Here is a 16,915-nt window from a genome sequence, read left to right on the forward strand (position 1 = left end):
TCAGACAAGTCCGCAGTGGGGAGGGTCCTTGCAGCAGAGTCAGGTGGGATGGCCCTTGTCCCGACACAGCTTCGCACTGCGGAGGGGAGCCCTGGTAGGGACGGAGGCCGTGCTGTGTGGCCTTGGGAATGTCACTTCCCTTCTCTGGCCGGTCTCGTCGTCTATGCTGAGGTGCACTCTCGGGGTCCGCCAGCGTGGGCATGCTGAATCTCTGCTAAGAACTGCCTCCCCCCAGGTGGGGGTGGCCAGGCAGGAGCCAGAGGGTGTCTGCTGGTCATGGAAAGAATGTGAGGGCAGAAGGCCCAGTGGGTGGGGTCCCCGGGCTGGGCAGCGAGCAGAGGGCAACGTGAGATCATGATGTCTGGGCCTTCTGGGCCAGCACCTCTGGGGGTGAGATGCCCTCTAGCCCACCCCCCCAGGTCACACCCTCCTCTGGGACACAGACTCAACAGGTCAGGCTGTTTCCCTGCTTCCCCACACCCCTGGGGCAAAGGGAGTGAAGTCAGGGCCAGAGAGGTGGGCACTGGTCCAGTCTCACACAGCGAGTCCAAGGCCGGCACTGAGCCCGGGGTCCTGCTCGGGGACTGGGACTGAGGGGGCCCTGTCTTCACTTCTTGGCCGTGTTGGGAGCCAGAGAGGGATGTGGAGAGGGTGCTCCCGGGTGTGGGTTCCCCAGGGCAAAGGGTGGGCAGGCAGGGGATGCGGCGTTCTTCTCCCCAAGCCCCCACCTCAGTTCAGAAGCCAAACCTCCTCAGGGGAGGGCTGGGCAGGATGCAGAGGCCGGGGCTCCCTGAGGCAGGCCAGCCTCCCCATCCTCCTACGAGCTCAGGACATAGGCTGGGAAGGAACTGGGGTCACCAGGTCTCCAGAGGAATGCACCACAGGGAACAGTGCCTGGCAGCGGCCTCCTTCCCTGAATCTGCTTGTCCTTGTCTCTATAACTGTCTCTGCATTACACACACACACACACACACACACACACACACACACACACACACACACACAGATACTGACCCACACAGGCACATGCCATCTCTGAACCCACACAAGAGCCTCCTTCCCCTTTCCTCATCCATGTCCCCCCACACAGGACCTTTCTCTCCCCCGCTTTCAGCCACGAGGCTGCCCGAATGTGACAGGACAGACCCTCTCTCCTTCTCCCCATCGCTCGATGGGTTCCCGGCTGGGGTCCAGCAGACATGGGAGGGAGGGGCCCCACAGCTGGCCAGGCACTTTCTCAACCCCTTCCGGCCTCAGTTCGCCCCCACCCTGCGGGACCCCTCTCCACCCTGGCTCGGGAGTCTGTGGGAACCAGACAGTTGGGGCTGTCCAGCCCAGCTCGCTTCCTCCCAAGCCCCAGGGGACCTGCGGAGGGAGGAGGGAGCAGCAGAGACTGAAGTCCGCGTGGCTGCCTGCCCAGGAAGCGCCTCTGGAGGGGCCTGGGCTGCCCGCCCCATGAAGGGGTCTCCAGCCCCCTGGGTGTCGCCTTGTGGGCTGTAAGACCCTCCAGACCACTACACCAAAGACCAGAAAGGGGTCCCTCAGTATCCTGGCCCTTCTCTCCCTACACCCATCATCCAGATGGGGAACTGAGGCTCTGGAAGGACAGCCGCTCCCCTCCCCCCATGAGAGAAATGCTTTCTTACGAGTCACCAGGAGAGCTCAGAGAGCTGGGACCCAGGAGCCCCCGTTCTGGCAGGAAATCCAGCCGGGGGACTAGTGCCTGCCTTTGAGCCTTGAAAGGGATAAGCTGCGCCCTTTTACCACTGGCATTGGAACCCTCCTGCCCTCCACCCCCACGAGCTCCGTCCCGGACACCACCAGCTCTGCTCCTACCCGGCGTGGCACCCTGCGTCCGCTCACGCTGCAGGCCAGGCCTGGGGCAGACACACACCCAGCTCCCATTTCCTCTCTGCCACTCATGTGCCATCTGGAGTCGAAGTTAGGACCCCAAACTCTCCAAGGCCCCGATTCCTCCAACGTCACACGAGGATATCATCCCATACCACACGGGATTTGGCGAGAGGGTAGAAGCCTGGGATGGAGTAAATGTCACAAATGGTCACAGTTATCCTGACCCCTCATGACGGGGGCAGCTGAGTCAGAGTTTGGGATTGGAGAACCAGTCCCGCCGGCCAGGCCAGCCTCACCCCCTGCCTGCTCTCTCTCATGGCTGCCTCCCGCCCCTCTCTACCCCATTCCCTGCTCCCCCTTCCTCTGCCTTCCTGGGAAACTCCCCGAGAAAGTCCCCAGCAGGAGAAGTCCTCATGTGGAACATTTCCACCCGGGGTCTCTCACCTGCCACACAACCCCACAACCACAGCCACCCCACGCAGAACCAGGCTTCCCGCCCTTAGCCCCCAACCATCCAGCAAGCTGACCCTCATCATCACACTGGCTTTATTGGCCCTGAGAGCCACAGATAAACCTCAAGGGGGCTCTGCTTCCCCTCCCCCCAAGTCTGTCCGGAGGCCCTGGGGCTGGCTGAGTGTTCACCACTCCAATCTTGGCTTCCTGTCCCGGCTGTCGTTGCCTTGCCAGGCCTGGGTCCTTTGAGAGCTCCCCGATCCTACAGCCAGGCTCAGCCTGGAGGGCGGAGTGGCAGGGGCTGCCCAAGGCCAGGCTGGCTTCACTCAAAGAAGAACATTCCTGGTGTCCGGTATAGGCAGGGGGTCAGCCCCAACGGGTAGCCAGAGCCTCCCTGGACAGGGAAGCCGCCTGCAGCCCAGGGCTCCTTGGGGTCGGCTGTCAGGGGCAGCGGGGCCCGCAGTGAAGCTGGAGGGGTGGGAGGCGCAGGGGAGGGCGCCGCTGAGGCCAGGAGGTGCTCCAGGCCGGGGTCGGTGCCCACGCAGAAATTCAGGGCCTGCAGCCGGCACTGGTAACTGCTCCCAAGGCCCGCCTCGGGGGTCAGGATGGGCGTCGGGGCCTTGCTAAAACCCTCAGCCTCAGAGAAGCTGGCAGGAAAGCCAAAGGCCGGGCATGAGGAAGTCGAGGTGCCCATGGGGACCTCCCCTGAGCCTGCAGGCTTGGGCGTGGGCATCTCTTTGGGCTCCGCAGATGGCCGGGGCCTGACATCGGTGGGTGCCGGGCACAGGCTGGCTGGCAAGGTCCCCACCAGCCCCCCAAAGGTTAGGCTTTTGGGCTCTGGCAGCTCCGGCAGGAATGCGCACTGCCTGCCAGTCGTGGTATCGAGGACTCCTGGGTCCTCCTGGCTGGTGGCTCTGAGGGGTCCTCGGCGTGCCTTGGCGGGGCCCTTGGTGCCCTCAGCACCTGCTCGCCGGGTGAAGCGTCGGCGCCGGCGCAGGAAGCTGCCGTGCTCGAACATGTCGTGACAGTCAGGGTCCAGGGTCCAGTAGCTGCCCTTGCCTGGCTTGCGGTCGTCACGGGGCACCTTGACAAAGCACTCGTTGAGTGACAGGTTGTGGCGGATGCTGTTCTGCCAGCCGGGCCGGTTGTGGCGGTAGAAGGCGAAGCGGCCCATGATGTAGCGATAGATGCCGCTGAGCGTGGCCCGCTGCCCCGGGGAGCTCTGGATGGCCATGGCGATCAGGGCTATGTAGCTGTAGGGGGGCTTGGTGGGCTCGGCTGCAGGGGCCAGGGGCCCGGGTGGGGGCTGCTGTTGCATGCTGGCGGGGCTGGCCGGGCTGGCGGCTGCCAGGACCGCGGGAGCCAGGCACTGCGTCCAGGGCTGGTGTCCGGCACAGCCTGCCCAGGCTGGTTAAAAGGCCCACTGGCCCAGCCTCCCAGCCTGGAAAGGCAAAAAGGGGTGGGCCCGCCAGGCTGCCCTCCCTTCCTCCCTTACCCCCTCCTCCAAGGCCCAAGAGGGGCGGGCAGGAGAGGCCTGGATTGGGAAGTTTTGAGCAGCTGCCAGGGGTAAGAAGTTGGGAAGGAAGGGACGGAGTGAGACCCTCAGCCCACATGTGCTGCGTGGTGCTGGCTGGGGAGGGACAGGATGTGAAACAGAGGGAGACAGAGACAGAAACAAAAGGAGACAGAGGCAGAGATGTAAAGAGACAGAGATAGTGGGGGGAAAAGAGACAGAGACAGAGACAAAGAGAGGTAGAGATATAGCAAGAGACAGAAACACACACAGAGATAGAGGCAGAGACGTAAAGAGACAAAGATAAGACAAAAAATACACACACGTGCACACATACATGCACGTAGTATACAGAAAAAGCATCACTGAAATAGAGAAATAAATGTACAGAGACAGAGAGAAAAAGGAGGATACAGAGAGAGAGAGACTCCCACAAGACAGGGAGGGGTAGAGAGACAGAGAGACAGTCATCCCTGAGGAGAGAGGGGAGAACTTAGAATCTAAGTGCTGAGCTAGAGACCTGGGGGTCTCCCTGCGAAAAGCCACCAGGGCTTCTCCAGCCCCCACCTCCCGTTCCCCTCTCCTCCTCTCCTCCTCCCAGGCCCGGGTCTTCTTCTCCCTACTCCCCACCACGCAGAGCCCTGGAGGCCACACTATTTATTCCCTCATCTCCTCTCAGTAGGGTGAATGTGGGGTGGGGCACCTGGGATGGTGATGAGAGCCAGCCAAACCCATCGGCTGATCCCCGGCGCCCTCTAGTGGTGTAGGGAGGACAGACATTTGGGCAGAGATAGGCCCTCTCCCATGAGGTGTCTCAAGCAAGTCCCTGACCCTGGCTGAGCCTCTGTTTCCCACCTCTGAAGTGGAGCTGGTGACTCTTCATCTGTTGGAGTTGTGGTGAGGAGGCAACAGGCTCCCTCTCATAGTACCCAGCACCCTCTGTGAGCCTAGCACCGAGTAGGACATGGCTGAGGACTGTCACTCTGAACTGAGCTCCCCGCCAGCTGCAGCCTTAGGCCGGGATACAAAAAAAGCCCAGGACAGACACCCAGGCCTTCTGAAAGATGGGGGAGCTTCCTCCATGTTCTCTGAACCACAAGCAACCAAGTCAGAAGGTACCTACTGTGTGCCTCTTTCCATGCCAGGCTCATTCACCTCCCTTCTCCACATCTACTTCTCAGACCAACCCTGCTCCAGAGGCCTTCAGAGCTGCTTTGGGAGAGATGAGGGATCTGAGGCTCAGAGAAGTGAAGCGACGTGGTTAAGGTCACACAGCTAGAGAATGAAAAGGCTAGGATTTCAACCTAGGATTCTGTAACTCCTTCACATCACCTCTCCTGTGAGGGGCAGGGATAGAGAAGTCCCTGGGGCCCCACTGGAAAACAGGCTGGGAACCCCAGGAGAGCAGGGACCATGCTGTTTTGCTCTATCCCCAGTGTCCAGCACTGGCCTGGAACAGGTGTTCAATCAACGCTTCGCGGGCAGGAGGAGCTCTCGGGCAAATTCATTTGTTGAATGAATTTAAAAAACAGCGATCTGATTGACTTCTGTCTTTTGTTGAATCATAGTCCCCCCCCCCCACTCCCATAAAAGTGACTTATTTATTTTTTAAATATATTTTATTGATTTTTTATAGAGAGGAAGGGAGAGGGATACAGAGTTAGAAACATCGATGAGAGAGAAACATCGATCAGCTGCCTCCTGCACACCCTCCACTGGGGATGTGCCCGCAACCAAGGTACATGCCCTTGACCTGAATCGAACCTGGGACCCTTCAGTCCGCAGGCCGATGCTCTATCCACTGAGCCAAGCCGGTTAGGGCAGTGACTTATATTTTTAAAATATATATTTTTATTTGTTTCAGCGAGGAAGGGAGAGGGGGAGAGAGAGAGAGAGAGAGAGAGAGAGAGAAACATCAGTGATGAGAGAGAATCGTTGATCGGCTGCCTCCTGCACGCCCCACACTGGGGATAGAGCCCACAACCCAGGCATGTGCCCTGACCAGGAATCAAACTGTGACCTCCTGGTTCATAGGTCCACACTCAACCATTGAGCCACGCCATCCGGGCAACATGTGACCTATTAATGTCTCACTAAAAGAGATTTATTATGATGCCACCTGCAAAAGCAGCCCTTTCAAGTCGGAAATCAGGAAAGGGGCAGAAAGTAGTGACTTCCTGACAAAGCAGGGTCAACTGCCCTCATGGTTGAGGGGCTCCCTCCCAATCTCAGGGATTTCCTACAACTTACGGTTTGTAGAGTCTGAAGGGGCTTGGGGAGGGGCTGGACTCCCCCTAGTTCCCACTTTGTCTTCTGCCCCAGGGCTCTGTTTGGGGGCCTGACTCAGTTTCTCCAGAGAAAGTGTCTCCGGATGTTGGTGGTTTAGTGGTTAGCATCCAAAGTCCCAGGGTCAGGCCAAGTCCTCTGTTTTGGGACCTCCTCCCCTCACCCCAAACCCAGGTAGGAGGAAGAGTCTGGAAACTCAGAGCCCCTTAGAGGTAAACTCAGCTTTGAGCAAAGCTTATCATGGATCGATCGCAGGTAAGGTCTGCTTTAGATGAACCGTTATGGGCATGTTGGGCTCTCAACAAAGAGACAAAGTCTTATTTCTTCTGCTCTAATTGCTGTTTCTGGAATCTCAAGGTCCAGTTCAGTTTCCGCCCGACACCCCGGGCCCAGGGAGGCCATCCACCTACACACTGCGTTCCAGGGCTACAGCTCCTCAGCTCAGAGCTTGAAGGCCATGATCGGTGGGGGGTGGGGAAGGCCCAAGTCCAGTGGCTCAGTTTGGGCAGAGCTGGGGTGGGATCTGCATCCTGTTTGTGAGGGGCGGGGGGCAGTGACTTTAGAAGGTATGAGGAAGAAGCAGCTGCTTAGGGCTGGCTCAGTTGTGTCACCAAGTGAGTGATGCCATCAGGGATGTGGGGACTGGGGCCTGGCGCCCGGGGCCCTGTGGTGGTGGTGCTTCGCGTGCAGGAGGAGCTCTCGGGCAAAGACTGGCTCCACCTGCAGGGGGAGGGGAGGCAATGAGCCGACTTTCTCCGTTCCCCACCTTCTATGCTCCTGTGGGAAGTGACAGCCTAATGATGGCCCCTTCCCCACACACATTTTACATGCAGGGTCATACAGACCAGAGGGTCATATAGCAGGCCAGGGGCAGAGCTGGGACTAGAGGGAGCAGTGAGGGGCTGTGAGGAGGGGACTGGAGGGTGTGGGGACTGGAGTGGGGAGGTGACTCACGTGGGCCATGAGGAGCCGCTCCTGGGGCTGGTCCGGGGGGCCCGGGTACTCCTCGCCGAAGCACAGACGGATCTGGTACTCGGGCTCCGGGTGGCCGTCCTGCAGGTGGGCCCGCAGTTCTGCGGGCACCGAGACTGTCGGGGCTGGGCCAAGATGGGACGTCCCACCTGGTGCCCACCTTGCGCTCATATCCCATGCCCATGTCCTATGAGCCCACATCCCCATTGTGCACACCCATGCCCTATGCCCACTTCCACGTTTCATGTCCCACATCCATGCCCACTTCCAGTGCTCACGCCCCATGCCTTGTGCCCCTATGCTCACTGCTCTGCCTTTATGCCCATCCATGCCCATTGCCACTCACCTATGCCTATCTTGTGCCCAGTGCCCCTATTGCCCACCCTACGCCTAGCACCCTGCCCTATGACAACACACCTGCTCACGCCTCTGCGTATGCCCCCCCAATGCCCCAAGCCTGTTCCCGCCTATATCTCCCATATGTTCACGGCAATATCTGTGCCCAGCTCTCCTGGTGCCCAGATCTGTTCCCACTCCCAGTACTTCCGTGCCAGGTCCTTTGTTTCGATGTCCACCCCATGCCCCGCATCCTGAAGCCCATTCCCCTGCCCCACACCCGGTGTGCCCACTCCCCTCTGCCCACACCCCTTTGCCCACCCTTGTGTCCAGCCACCCCGGCCCCACCTTCTCAGCCTACCTGCGAGGAAGCGGCGCGTGTCCAGCAGCTGGCAGGTGCGCTCGCGCTCCAACTTGTTGGGCTGCGCGCGGTGCGGGGCGAGCGGGCCGCGCCAGTACACGCGGCCCTGGCACAGGCGCTTGGCGAACACGCCCTCGGGCGCCACCCACAGCAGCACGCCGCGCTCCAGGTGCGGCAGCAGGCGCCGCAGCACGCGGGCCCCGGGCGGCGGCTCCGGGAAGCGAACCTGTGCCTCGCGTGGCGGCCCCAGGAGGCGCTCCGCGGCGGAGTCGACCGCGGCTGCGCGCGGGCCCAGACGGCAGCCCTCGGCGGTGCGCGCGGTGGCTTCACGCACCAGCTCCGCGCCATAGAACAGCCGCACGTGCAGCCAGCAATCTGCGGGAAGGGAACGGAGGCGCGCCGGGTGAGGGTGGCGCCAGCTCCCACCTCCCCGCATCTCACCCCTCAGCAGGGCAGGGGACCCTGAGGTGCTCCCCCCCTCCGCACCTCCCCCTCCCTCCCCCCCCCCCCCCCCCCCCCCCGCCTCAGGAAGTCTGGCGGGTCCTCCCCATAAGAGATAGCAATCATCCCAGCAGTGGCGGCGGTGGTAAATAACTGCCGCTTCCAGTATAAACGGAATGGGAGTTGAGCTTCACAAGCAGAGCCCGGGACTGTCTGTATACTGGGGCGTCACCCGGAGGCCCTCTGCCCAGCAAATACAGGAATGCTGGTGGAAATAACAACAACGCAGCAGCCTCCCCTGTGAGGAGCCAGCAGTGTTCAGTGGTTTGGGCTGTGGGCTCTGCAGCCAGGCCCTGGGCTTCTCCTCTCTCTCTGGCATTTGGGAGCTGTTAGGAACGTCCCCAGGCACTCGCTGTGTGACCCTGGGCAAGGTCCCTCACCTCTGTGTCTGGCTTCTGCATCTGTAAAATGGGGGTGGTGGCAGGATCGCTCTCTCAGGACGGTGGGGAGAACTTGGAAGGATGCCCGGAAGAGACTAAGCCCTCAGCAAAAGCTAGCTGGTTGGTGGGAGTCTGGGCTGGGTACTGTGGGGAGACAGAGGCTAACTGGCCCCAGCCCCCGGCCTGCAGGTGGCCGGCAGGAGAGCCTCCAGATTCCTTACCGGGGTTGCTGAAGTCCTCGGAGGGCAAAGGGCTCCAGAAGCGGGAGGGGTCCGGTGCCTGGTACCCTGGGGAAGGAGGGAAAGCACTCAGGCCCCACCTCACCCTGTGTTCCTTGACCCTGAGATCAAGGTCCTGCAGGAGGCCAGGGAGGATGCAGGGCTGGGTGAGGAAACCCAGTACTTACTGTGGTCAGCCAGAGGGCCTAGGAGCAAGGCAGCTGGTGCCAATGAGCCCTGCTGGGCCAGCCTGGGGGGCTGCTCCCTGTTCTCATCCTCCGTGGCGAATCCGGAGCCAGCCTGAGCACCGGGAGAGAGGGCAGTGAGGGGGGGAGAGGAGCTCCCAGACCGTCTGCCGTGGGGCAGAGGGAGGTCTGGGTAGGCTGAAGGCCCCCTGGGGTTGACAGGAATTTGAGGTTTCAGAGCTTAAGACCTTTTCCCCAAAGAGGTAAAAAGAGAGTTGACGGGGTTGTTGGAGGTGATGGGGACAGAGATGAAGCTCACTATGATAGGGGGGAAAAGTGCTAGGAGTGAATGGGGAACAGAAGTGATAGAGATAGCGGGACAGAGTGACGGAATGGATGCCGATAGGAGTACGAGAGAGAGTGGAATGGATCAGACTGATGGGGGGATGGGGACAGAAAAATGAACCACTGATGATGGGGAAGAGGTGATAGGGTGGAGATAGTAGGGGTGATACAGACAGTGATGGAGATGATGGGGTGAGAGAGCTACAGGTGATGACAGTGAAGGGAATTCAGTGGTAGAACTGGATATCATGGGGTGACTGGAGTCAGAGTAATGGACCCACTGATGATAGGGGTCAGGGAGTAAGCTTTGAGAAAATAGCGTTGATGCAGACAGTGATGGAGCTGAAGATGATGGAGGTGATGGGAACAGTGAGGGAGCTAGAGATGATGGAGGCAAAGTGAATAGAATGATGGGGTTGAAAGTGATGGCAGAGGTGAAGTAGAGCTGATGGGAAGGGTGGGCATGGAGGGGGTGAGAGCATGTGTTGGGTAAAAGGTGACAGCTGGCAAGGCTGGAGGGCTGCAGGGGACACACTGACCTGGTCTGTCCTACAGGCGGGCTCCATCACTTCTCTAAGGGGCTCCTGCTGGCTCTGGAGAACGCCCTCCTCTTCAGAGGAAGCACGAGCCCTGGTAACTAGATGGGGTAAGAGATAGACTATTGTTTCCTGGGCCCCAAGGGGAACCCCCTCAACTGAGATGATCCCAGGCAGAGTACCCCAGCTCACTGCATAATCTCAGGCAAGGCCCACCTCTCTCTGGGCCTAAGTTTCCTCCTTTTCAAATGGGGAGATTAACTGGTTGGTCTAAGGGTCCTTCTCTGTTTAACTGCCCATGAGTTTAAGCTCAATAAGCCCACCATTTCCCATTTTATGATGTGCAAAATGAGGTACTTATTGCCCAGAGAGCCATTCTTGGCCACTACCTCCAGGGGCAAGATGGTACCTGGGCCATGGGCACTGTCCGACACAATCTGGTAGACCTTGTAGGGGTTGGAGATGTCCAGCTGGCTGCGCTCACGCACCTCACGGAAGTCCACACTCTTGTTGAGAGCGCAGCGAAGCCGTGTCTTCCAGGTAGAGGGGTCCTCCTTGTCAGTGCCCTCCAGGTGCTTGCCCTTGTATATGGCCCAGGCCTGGGGATGAGCAAGGGTATTTGGGCAGGAATATCCTGGGGTGGGGGGACTGGTGTTACAAAAAAGAATGAGGGCCTCCCTTGCCTCCCACCCTTCCCTCTCTCTCCCTCTGACCCTTTGTCCCTTCACCTCTCCATCCTTTCCTTTCTTCTTTCCTCCCTTCCTCCATCTAGCCCATATTCCTTGAGCTCCTACTATGTGTCAGGCCCGAGTTAGAAACTGAATGGAGAGCAAGACAGACATAGTCCCTGCTCTCAAGGAGCTCCAGTCTGATGGGAAAAGACAGCTCAATGGTAATAGCTATATTCCAAATTATGGATTGTGATAAATAAAAAAGAAATAGGATGACAGGATATAAAATAATGTGGTGAGTTGCTATCTGGAGAACCATGAAATTAAATCTTAACCTATTGCCACATACAAAGAGTGGACTCCAGAAGATAAACAAACCAAAAGTAAGAGGTAAACTTATGAAATTAATAGGAGATAATGTAGGAGAAAACCTTCTAGGATCAGAGAATGCTTGGGAACAAACCTTCAAAGGCATGAACCATAAGGCAAAACAAATGGACCATGTTTGAAATTAAATCTGGAACATACAAAAAACTTCTGCAAGTCAACAAGAATGAATGATTTACAGAAAAGGAAACCATAAGCCCATAAACATATGAGTATTTAAATGCATAGTGTTAGAGAAATGCAAATAAACATAGAGATATCACTTGTAAGCTGACAAAATTTAGCCAGTTGGATAATGTCAGGAGTTGGTTGCGATGTGGGCAGAGTTGATGGGCATGGAATGGGTGCAGGTCATCTGGCATGCCTAGTTAAATAAAATAGAAACATACCCTGTGAGTAGAAATTCCAATTCAAAAGGAGTTCTCACAGAGGCTCATGAAGGGCCCGGGATAGCTACTGCAGGAATACTGTGGTGCTTTGTCCATCCCTGGGCCAGTGTGTGTGTGTGTGTGTGTGTGTGTGTGTGTGTTGTGTGTTGTGTGTGTGTGTGAGATGGATATCCACTATAGAGTCTAGGCAGCATCTAGAAGCATTTTCATTAAGTGATCAATAACTTTGTTTTGTGTGTATTTCCACAGGATACCATATATATATATATAAAACCCTAATATGCAAATAGACTGAACGGCGGAACAACCGAACAACCTGTCATTATTACGTGCACTGACCACCAGGGAGCAAGCACAGAACATGGTGGGAGTTGGCCTTGGCGGGATGGTGGAGCAGGTGAGGGGGGCGCCAGACCAAGGCGAGCCTCTGGTGGTTACTGAAAATTCTTTGCTCCCAAGCCACAGTCCTGCCTGGCGCTCTCACCCACTGTTGGCACCCGGCGCCAGCCCGATCACCCCTCAGGGCTTCTCCACCTCCCCCTGCTCCTGAGAGGCAATCGGGGCCAGCCAGAGCCGCTGCTTGCACCCACTGCCGGTGCTCTGATGCCAGTCCTGATGGCCCCTGAGGGCTTCTCCATCTCCACATGTGGGGGTTGCAGGCTCAGTCCCTGGTAGGAGGTGTGCAGGAGGCAGCTGATCCATGTATTCTCTCTCTCTCTCTCTCTTCTTCTTCTTCTCTCTCTTTCTCTCTCTAAAAATCAATAAAAATATTTTTAAAAAGAGCACAAAAATATTTAACATGTGGCACTAAGTAGACGGCAAAACGGACATTTGTTTATAGCATGAGAAGAAGAAGAAGGCAGAAAACAAGAAGGCAGAGCGTCACCTGTTCAACCTCAGCTGGGAATGTGCACGTCCAGGGACTTAGATTGTTCACTTGTCTGCAGGTGTCTGTAAGCGGCCACAGCAGTGCCTGGGTATTGATGTGGGGGTTACAAATTTCAGCGAGTGAGTGAATTTGCGAACATGAAATCCACAAATAATGTGTGTGGTGGGAGAAAGGTGGAGAGGAACCAAGGAAGAGACAGGCTGAAGCTGGGTCACGAATGTCCGCAAAGGCCAAGCTTTATTCCCTGGCTTTGGGCACCAGGAAGGTGTGAAGCCAGGGAGTCACGTGTGTGTCAGTGGTGGGTTGAGGGATGTTCAAAGCAGCCAGAAGGATGGGGAGGGCGAGCCTGCAGAATCTCTCTCCTCTGAACAGCAGCACAGAAGGCCATGCAAACACTTAAACACTTACTGAGCACCTACTGTGTGCCAGGCTCTGTGCTCGGTGTCACCAAGGCACTTACAATTCGTAGGGAAAGTGGTTTCAGTGGGGGAAGCCGAAGGAATCAGGGATGAAGTGGGAGAAGCACTGAGTTAGACTTAATACACGCATTAAATGAATGCATCGGGGAAGACTCTTGAGGAAGAAGCGTTTAAGCTGAGCACGATGACAGTTGGCCAGGTAAACACGAAGAGGAGAGGTGCTCCAGAGAGGGAACAACAGGTGCCAAGGTCCAGTGGTGAGAGAGCCAGGAAGCATTTGGAAACTGAAAGGACTCTCAGGCTGGTCTACCGTTGGGGAGGGGAGAGAGTGGAGAGATGAGGGCAGGGATGAGCAGCTCCTCCAGGGCTTCAGGGCCACGATAAAGAGTTGAGACTTTATCACAAGGGCAATGCAGAGCTACGGAAGGATTCTGAGTAGGGGAGCAGCAAGGCGAGATTTACATTTAGAAAGATCCCTTTGGAGGACTGAGGGGACAGCTGAGAGACAGGGGGAAACCAGGGAGTTCAAGGAGGCCACAGCAGATGTCCTGGTGAGAGATGTGCAGAATGGGCCCAAGGCCATGGATGGAAGAAGGTTCTGTGGGAAGAGCCAGCAGGCCTTGGGAGAGGAGTAGAATGAGATTGGAAGGGAGGAAGGACGCCAGGGTTCAGGGCCCTGGCTCTGGGGTCTGGGTGGCAATGTGTGCAATATTCCATTTCGAGAAACGGATGCTTGTAGGGGCAAGCAGATAAGCGTGGTGTTGAGGAGATGCTGAGTTTGAGAGGTCTGGGGACTATGAGACCCACAGGCTGGGGGCTCCATGCTGAGGCTGTGGAAGGGGAGGATGGGACATGAAGAGGAAGGTCCAGGAGTGGATGCTGAGAGCCCCAAAACGGGAGCGGAGGGCTTGGAGGCTGAGAAGCAGGGGCCATGAAGGTAGGTCAGAGAAAAATGGAGAGCAGGGTGTGTGTGTGAGGGGAGGCAGAGATTCTGGAAACCAAGCGAGTGTGTTTCAAGGAGGAGGGAGGGTGCTCCAGTTCCAGACACGCCCCCCCCCCAGGGGTCAAAGAAGATGACAGTGATGGCAACCTTAGATTTGGCACCTAACAACATTAGCAGGAGGGACAGAAGCCAGAAGGGGCAGAGGAGGGAGAGAAGGAATTGCGGGGCTGTGAGCGAGGGAGTTGGTGGCCAGGAGACTTTTTCCAGGAGATGGGGAGACCAGAGGATCGGGAGCTAGAGACAGCGCGGTGTTTGGGGTGCTGGTGGCCGCCTGATACGTGGCTGGCTGGTTCCTTATTGCTTACAGGAGAGATTCTGGGCCTTAAATGTGATGGGAAAGCGCCAGTTGGGAGGAAGTTAATGATGACTGAAGAAAGGGAGGGCATCCCTGGACGGGTAGGTCCCTGAGAAGGGCTGGTGCTGGGAAGCACACAAAATGTCCCCAAGCTGGGGGGGGGGGGGGGGGGGTTCCCATCACTGGCATCTCATTTCACGCAGTGGAGAGGGAGGAGAGGCCCTCTGAGACGTGGGGGTTCTGTTTTCAGAGGGCGTCTGAGGGCCTCCCATCTGTGGAGGACACTAGAGACGACTGAGGCTAAGGGCCGAGCCAGTGGCCCAGGTGCTCGAGGGGTCGGGGCCGAGCTGGTCCACAGCCCTCCCTGCCAGGCCGGCTGGCCCCCGCCCCTTACCCTGAAGAGCGCGGCGTCCTGCTGCGCCCGGTACCCCTGCTTGGCCGCGTGCTTCCAGGGGATGCGGAAGAGGGTCTTGCCCTCGTCCTCCCAGCGCAACCCGGGGTAGCTCCCGCTCTCGATCTGCAACAGCAGCCAGTCACGGAGACGCAGGGGACCCCCGGCCGCCCCCGCCGTGGGTCGTCCGCCATCGCCATCGGGGACCTTTCCTTCCTCCCTCCGCCAGGGGTCGCCGGCCATCGGGGACGCAGTGCTGGGGGGCAGCTCTGGGCCCGCAGCGACCGGGCCCCCAGCACGAAGGGCGACAGCGGGGCCACCTGGGTGGCGCGTGGAAGCAGAGAAAGCGAAAGTCTGGCCGGCCAGGTTTCACTTTCCTTTCTGTCCCCCCTCCCGGAAGGCCCTTTGCTTTGGTCCCTCCCCGTGTAGCCTGGCCCAGAGGGCGTGGGGCCTCGAGCAGAGGTCAGCTAGAGGGGCCAGGGACGCCAAGGCCCATCGGGGGCAAGGCGTGGGCCAGCCAGGGCTCTGCCGGTTCCCAGGGGTGGTGGTGGGGGAGGGGGGGCGACAGGCACGCTAGCGTCCCTGGCCCCACCGCTGCACCTGTTTCTGCTCTTCCCAGCCGGCCAGAAAACCGTCGGTCCCTTTGCAGAACCTGGCCCCGTAGAGGCTGGAAAGGTGTAGTGCTTCTCAAGCTAAGTCCACCCCAGACTTGTAGAACGCGATTCTGATCCAGGGGGTCCATGGGCCACACGTGGAGAGCGATTTCCTTAAACCGTGGGAGTCCTCCTTTATGGATGCCCACCACGGTGCGGCCTGCGAGAGCCTCCCTGCAGTGGCTTGGGTTGGTTCTTGAGACAGCACGTGCGATTAGTGTAACTACCTCTTTTCTTGCAAAGAAGACTGGAGCTCAGAGCGGTGAAAGCCCTGTAACACGGTCTCAGGGCTAACAGGTGGGGCAGCCAGGACCCAAACCTGTGTCTCTCTGACCCGGGAGCCCAGGAGCCTAAACCACAGCTATCCCTGGAGCCTAGGGATTCCTGGTGGGGCCTGTGAACCCCCTGAATGTCTCTGCATTTTTCTAGTTTGTATCTTTCATTAAATTGTCACCGGGGGCCGAAACCGGTTTGGCTCAATGGATAGAGCGTCGGTCTGCGGACTGAAGGGTCCCGGGTTCGATTCCGGTCAAGGGCATGTACATTGGCTGCGGGCACATCCCTGGTGGGGGGTGTGCAGGAGGCAGCTGGTCGATGATTCTCTCTCGTCGATGTTTCTAGCTCTCTATCCATCTCCCTTCCTCTCTGTAAAAAATCAATAAAATATATTTAAAAAAATTGTCACCGGGGGTTTGCGATCTGAAAGAGGTCAAGTAGCTCGGACTGCTCCCCGCCTCGCTGTGTACATGGGGAAATAAGGCTCCAGGAGAGAAACCCCCCCCCCGCCCCCTGCAGTGAGTGCAGGGCTGGGTGCCCAGCCAGTATGACCGGAGGCTGGTAGCACTGTCCTTCATGTGAACCTGCCAGAGGGGCCTTCTTACTCCCCACCCTCTGTCCCCACATTCCAGCAGCCGCCCAGTTCGGACACTTCCAGCCATAGCCAGGATTCAGACTCGGGCCTGAAGGGCTCCTATGGGGCATAAAGCATTTCACATGATTGAATCCAAAAATATTTAAAGAATACAAAATAATTGCATCAAAGCAGAGGCCTTTGGCGTGTCGGACAGTCCCTTCATTTGCCTAAGTGGCAGAGGTGTAGGAATTAGGAGGGCAGGGTCCACAGCCAGGCTGCCTGGATTCAAATCACGGCCCCACCACGTGCAAGCTGGTGACCTTGGGCACCAAGGGTTCCCTCCTAGGGTTGCTTGAGGATTAAACTGGATACAGGTAAAATGTGTAACACGTGGCCTGGCCCACAGTGAGAGTCAATGCACGGATGGTATTATTATTGTTGTTGAGTCACAGTGTGGTGAAAGTAATGGTGGAAGCAGGGGGAGCATCATGAAGGACCTGGAACATCAGATCAAGGTGTTGGTTTTGTCCTATGATAATGGGGAGCCACAGAGATGTTTAAGTCGGGGAAGGTACCGATAGAATTAGAATGGTGTTTTTAACCCTGTGGATGGTGACACCCCCCCCCACACACACACACACTCCGCCCCCCAATTAGCCAGGATACCACAGGCTCCCTGCACTCTGCTGAGTCCAGCCATCTGGGGAATGCTTCTCCCCAGAGAGCAGGACAGTTCACTCCCTCACTCCCTGACTTACATTCCTTTTGTTTATCCATCTATCTGATGTCTTTCCCACCAGAATATCAGCAACAGGAGGGCACAGTGCTTGGTGCATAGTAAGAGCCCCATGCCAGTGGCTATATTATTGTAGCTATTTCAGAGCCCTCTCAACTCTGGGTTAATTTTAGTTTAGGAAAAGGCAGCTCCGATGACCTCTGCTCATCCTTGAAGTCAATTTGTTGCTTTATTGGGCTGCCTGGCCTTTAAACTCTAGGTGGGAAGGGTCATTCCCACTGGCTGGGGG

At 57.6% G+C, this 16,915-nt stretch overlaps 2 protein-coding genes across 3 annotated transcripts; both read right to left on the reverse strand.

Annotated features, from left to right (window-relative positions):
- Positions 1-2,383: 2,383 nt before the first annotated feature.
- On the reverse strand, positions 2,384-4,265 carry FOXS1 (forkhead box S1). The gene has a single exon (XM_079784134.1). It carries the CDS (start codon positions 3,623-3,625, stop codon positions 2,630-2,632), a length of 996 nt encoding a protein of 331 aa, XP_079640260.1. The 5' UTR covers positions 3,626-4,265; the 3' UTR covers positions 2,384-2,629.
- A 1,263-nt stretch (positions 4,266-5,528) lies between these two features.
- Positions 5,529-14,792, reverse strand: LOC307107136 (interferon regulatory factor 4-like). Of its 2 annotated transcripts, none has more exons than XM_079784132.1 (8): positions 14,388-14,792; positions 10,350-10,539; positions 9,944-10,041; positions 9,063-9,174; positions 8,878-8,943; positions 7,776-8,150; positions 7,061-7,159; positions 5,529-6,826 (listed from the first exon to the last, which is right to left on the reverse strand). In XM_079784132.1, exons 1-8 carry the CDS (start codon positions 14,625-14,627, stop codon positions 6,714-6,716), a joined length of 1,293 nt encoding a protein of 430 aa, XP_079640258.1. In that variant the 5' UTR covers positions 14,628-14,792; the 3' UTR covers positions 5,529-6,713. The 2 variants fall into 2 exon arrangements, with proteins under 2 accessions (XP_079640258.1, XP_079640257.1); XM_079784131.1 differs by having other exon boundaries at positions 7,061-7,179; positions 14,388-14,790.
- Positions 14,793-16,915: the final 2,123 nt, after the last annotated feature.

The sequence above is a fragment of the Cnephaeus nilssonii genome, assembly GCF_951640355.1.
Source record: "Cnephaeus nilssonii genome assembly, chromosome: 11".
NCBI lineage: Eukaryota > Metazoa > Chordata > Mammalia > Chiroptera > Vespertilionidae > Cnephaeus > Cnephaeus nilssonii.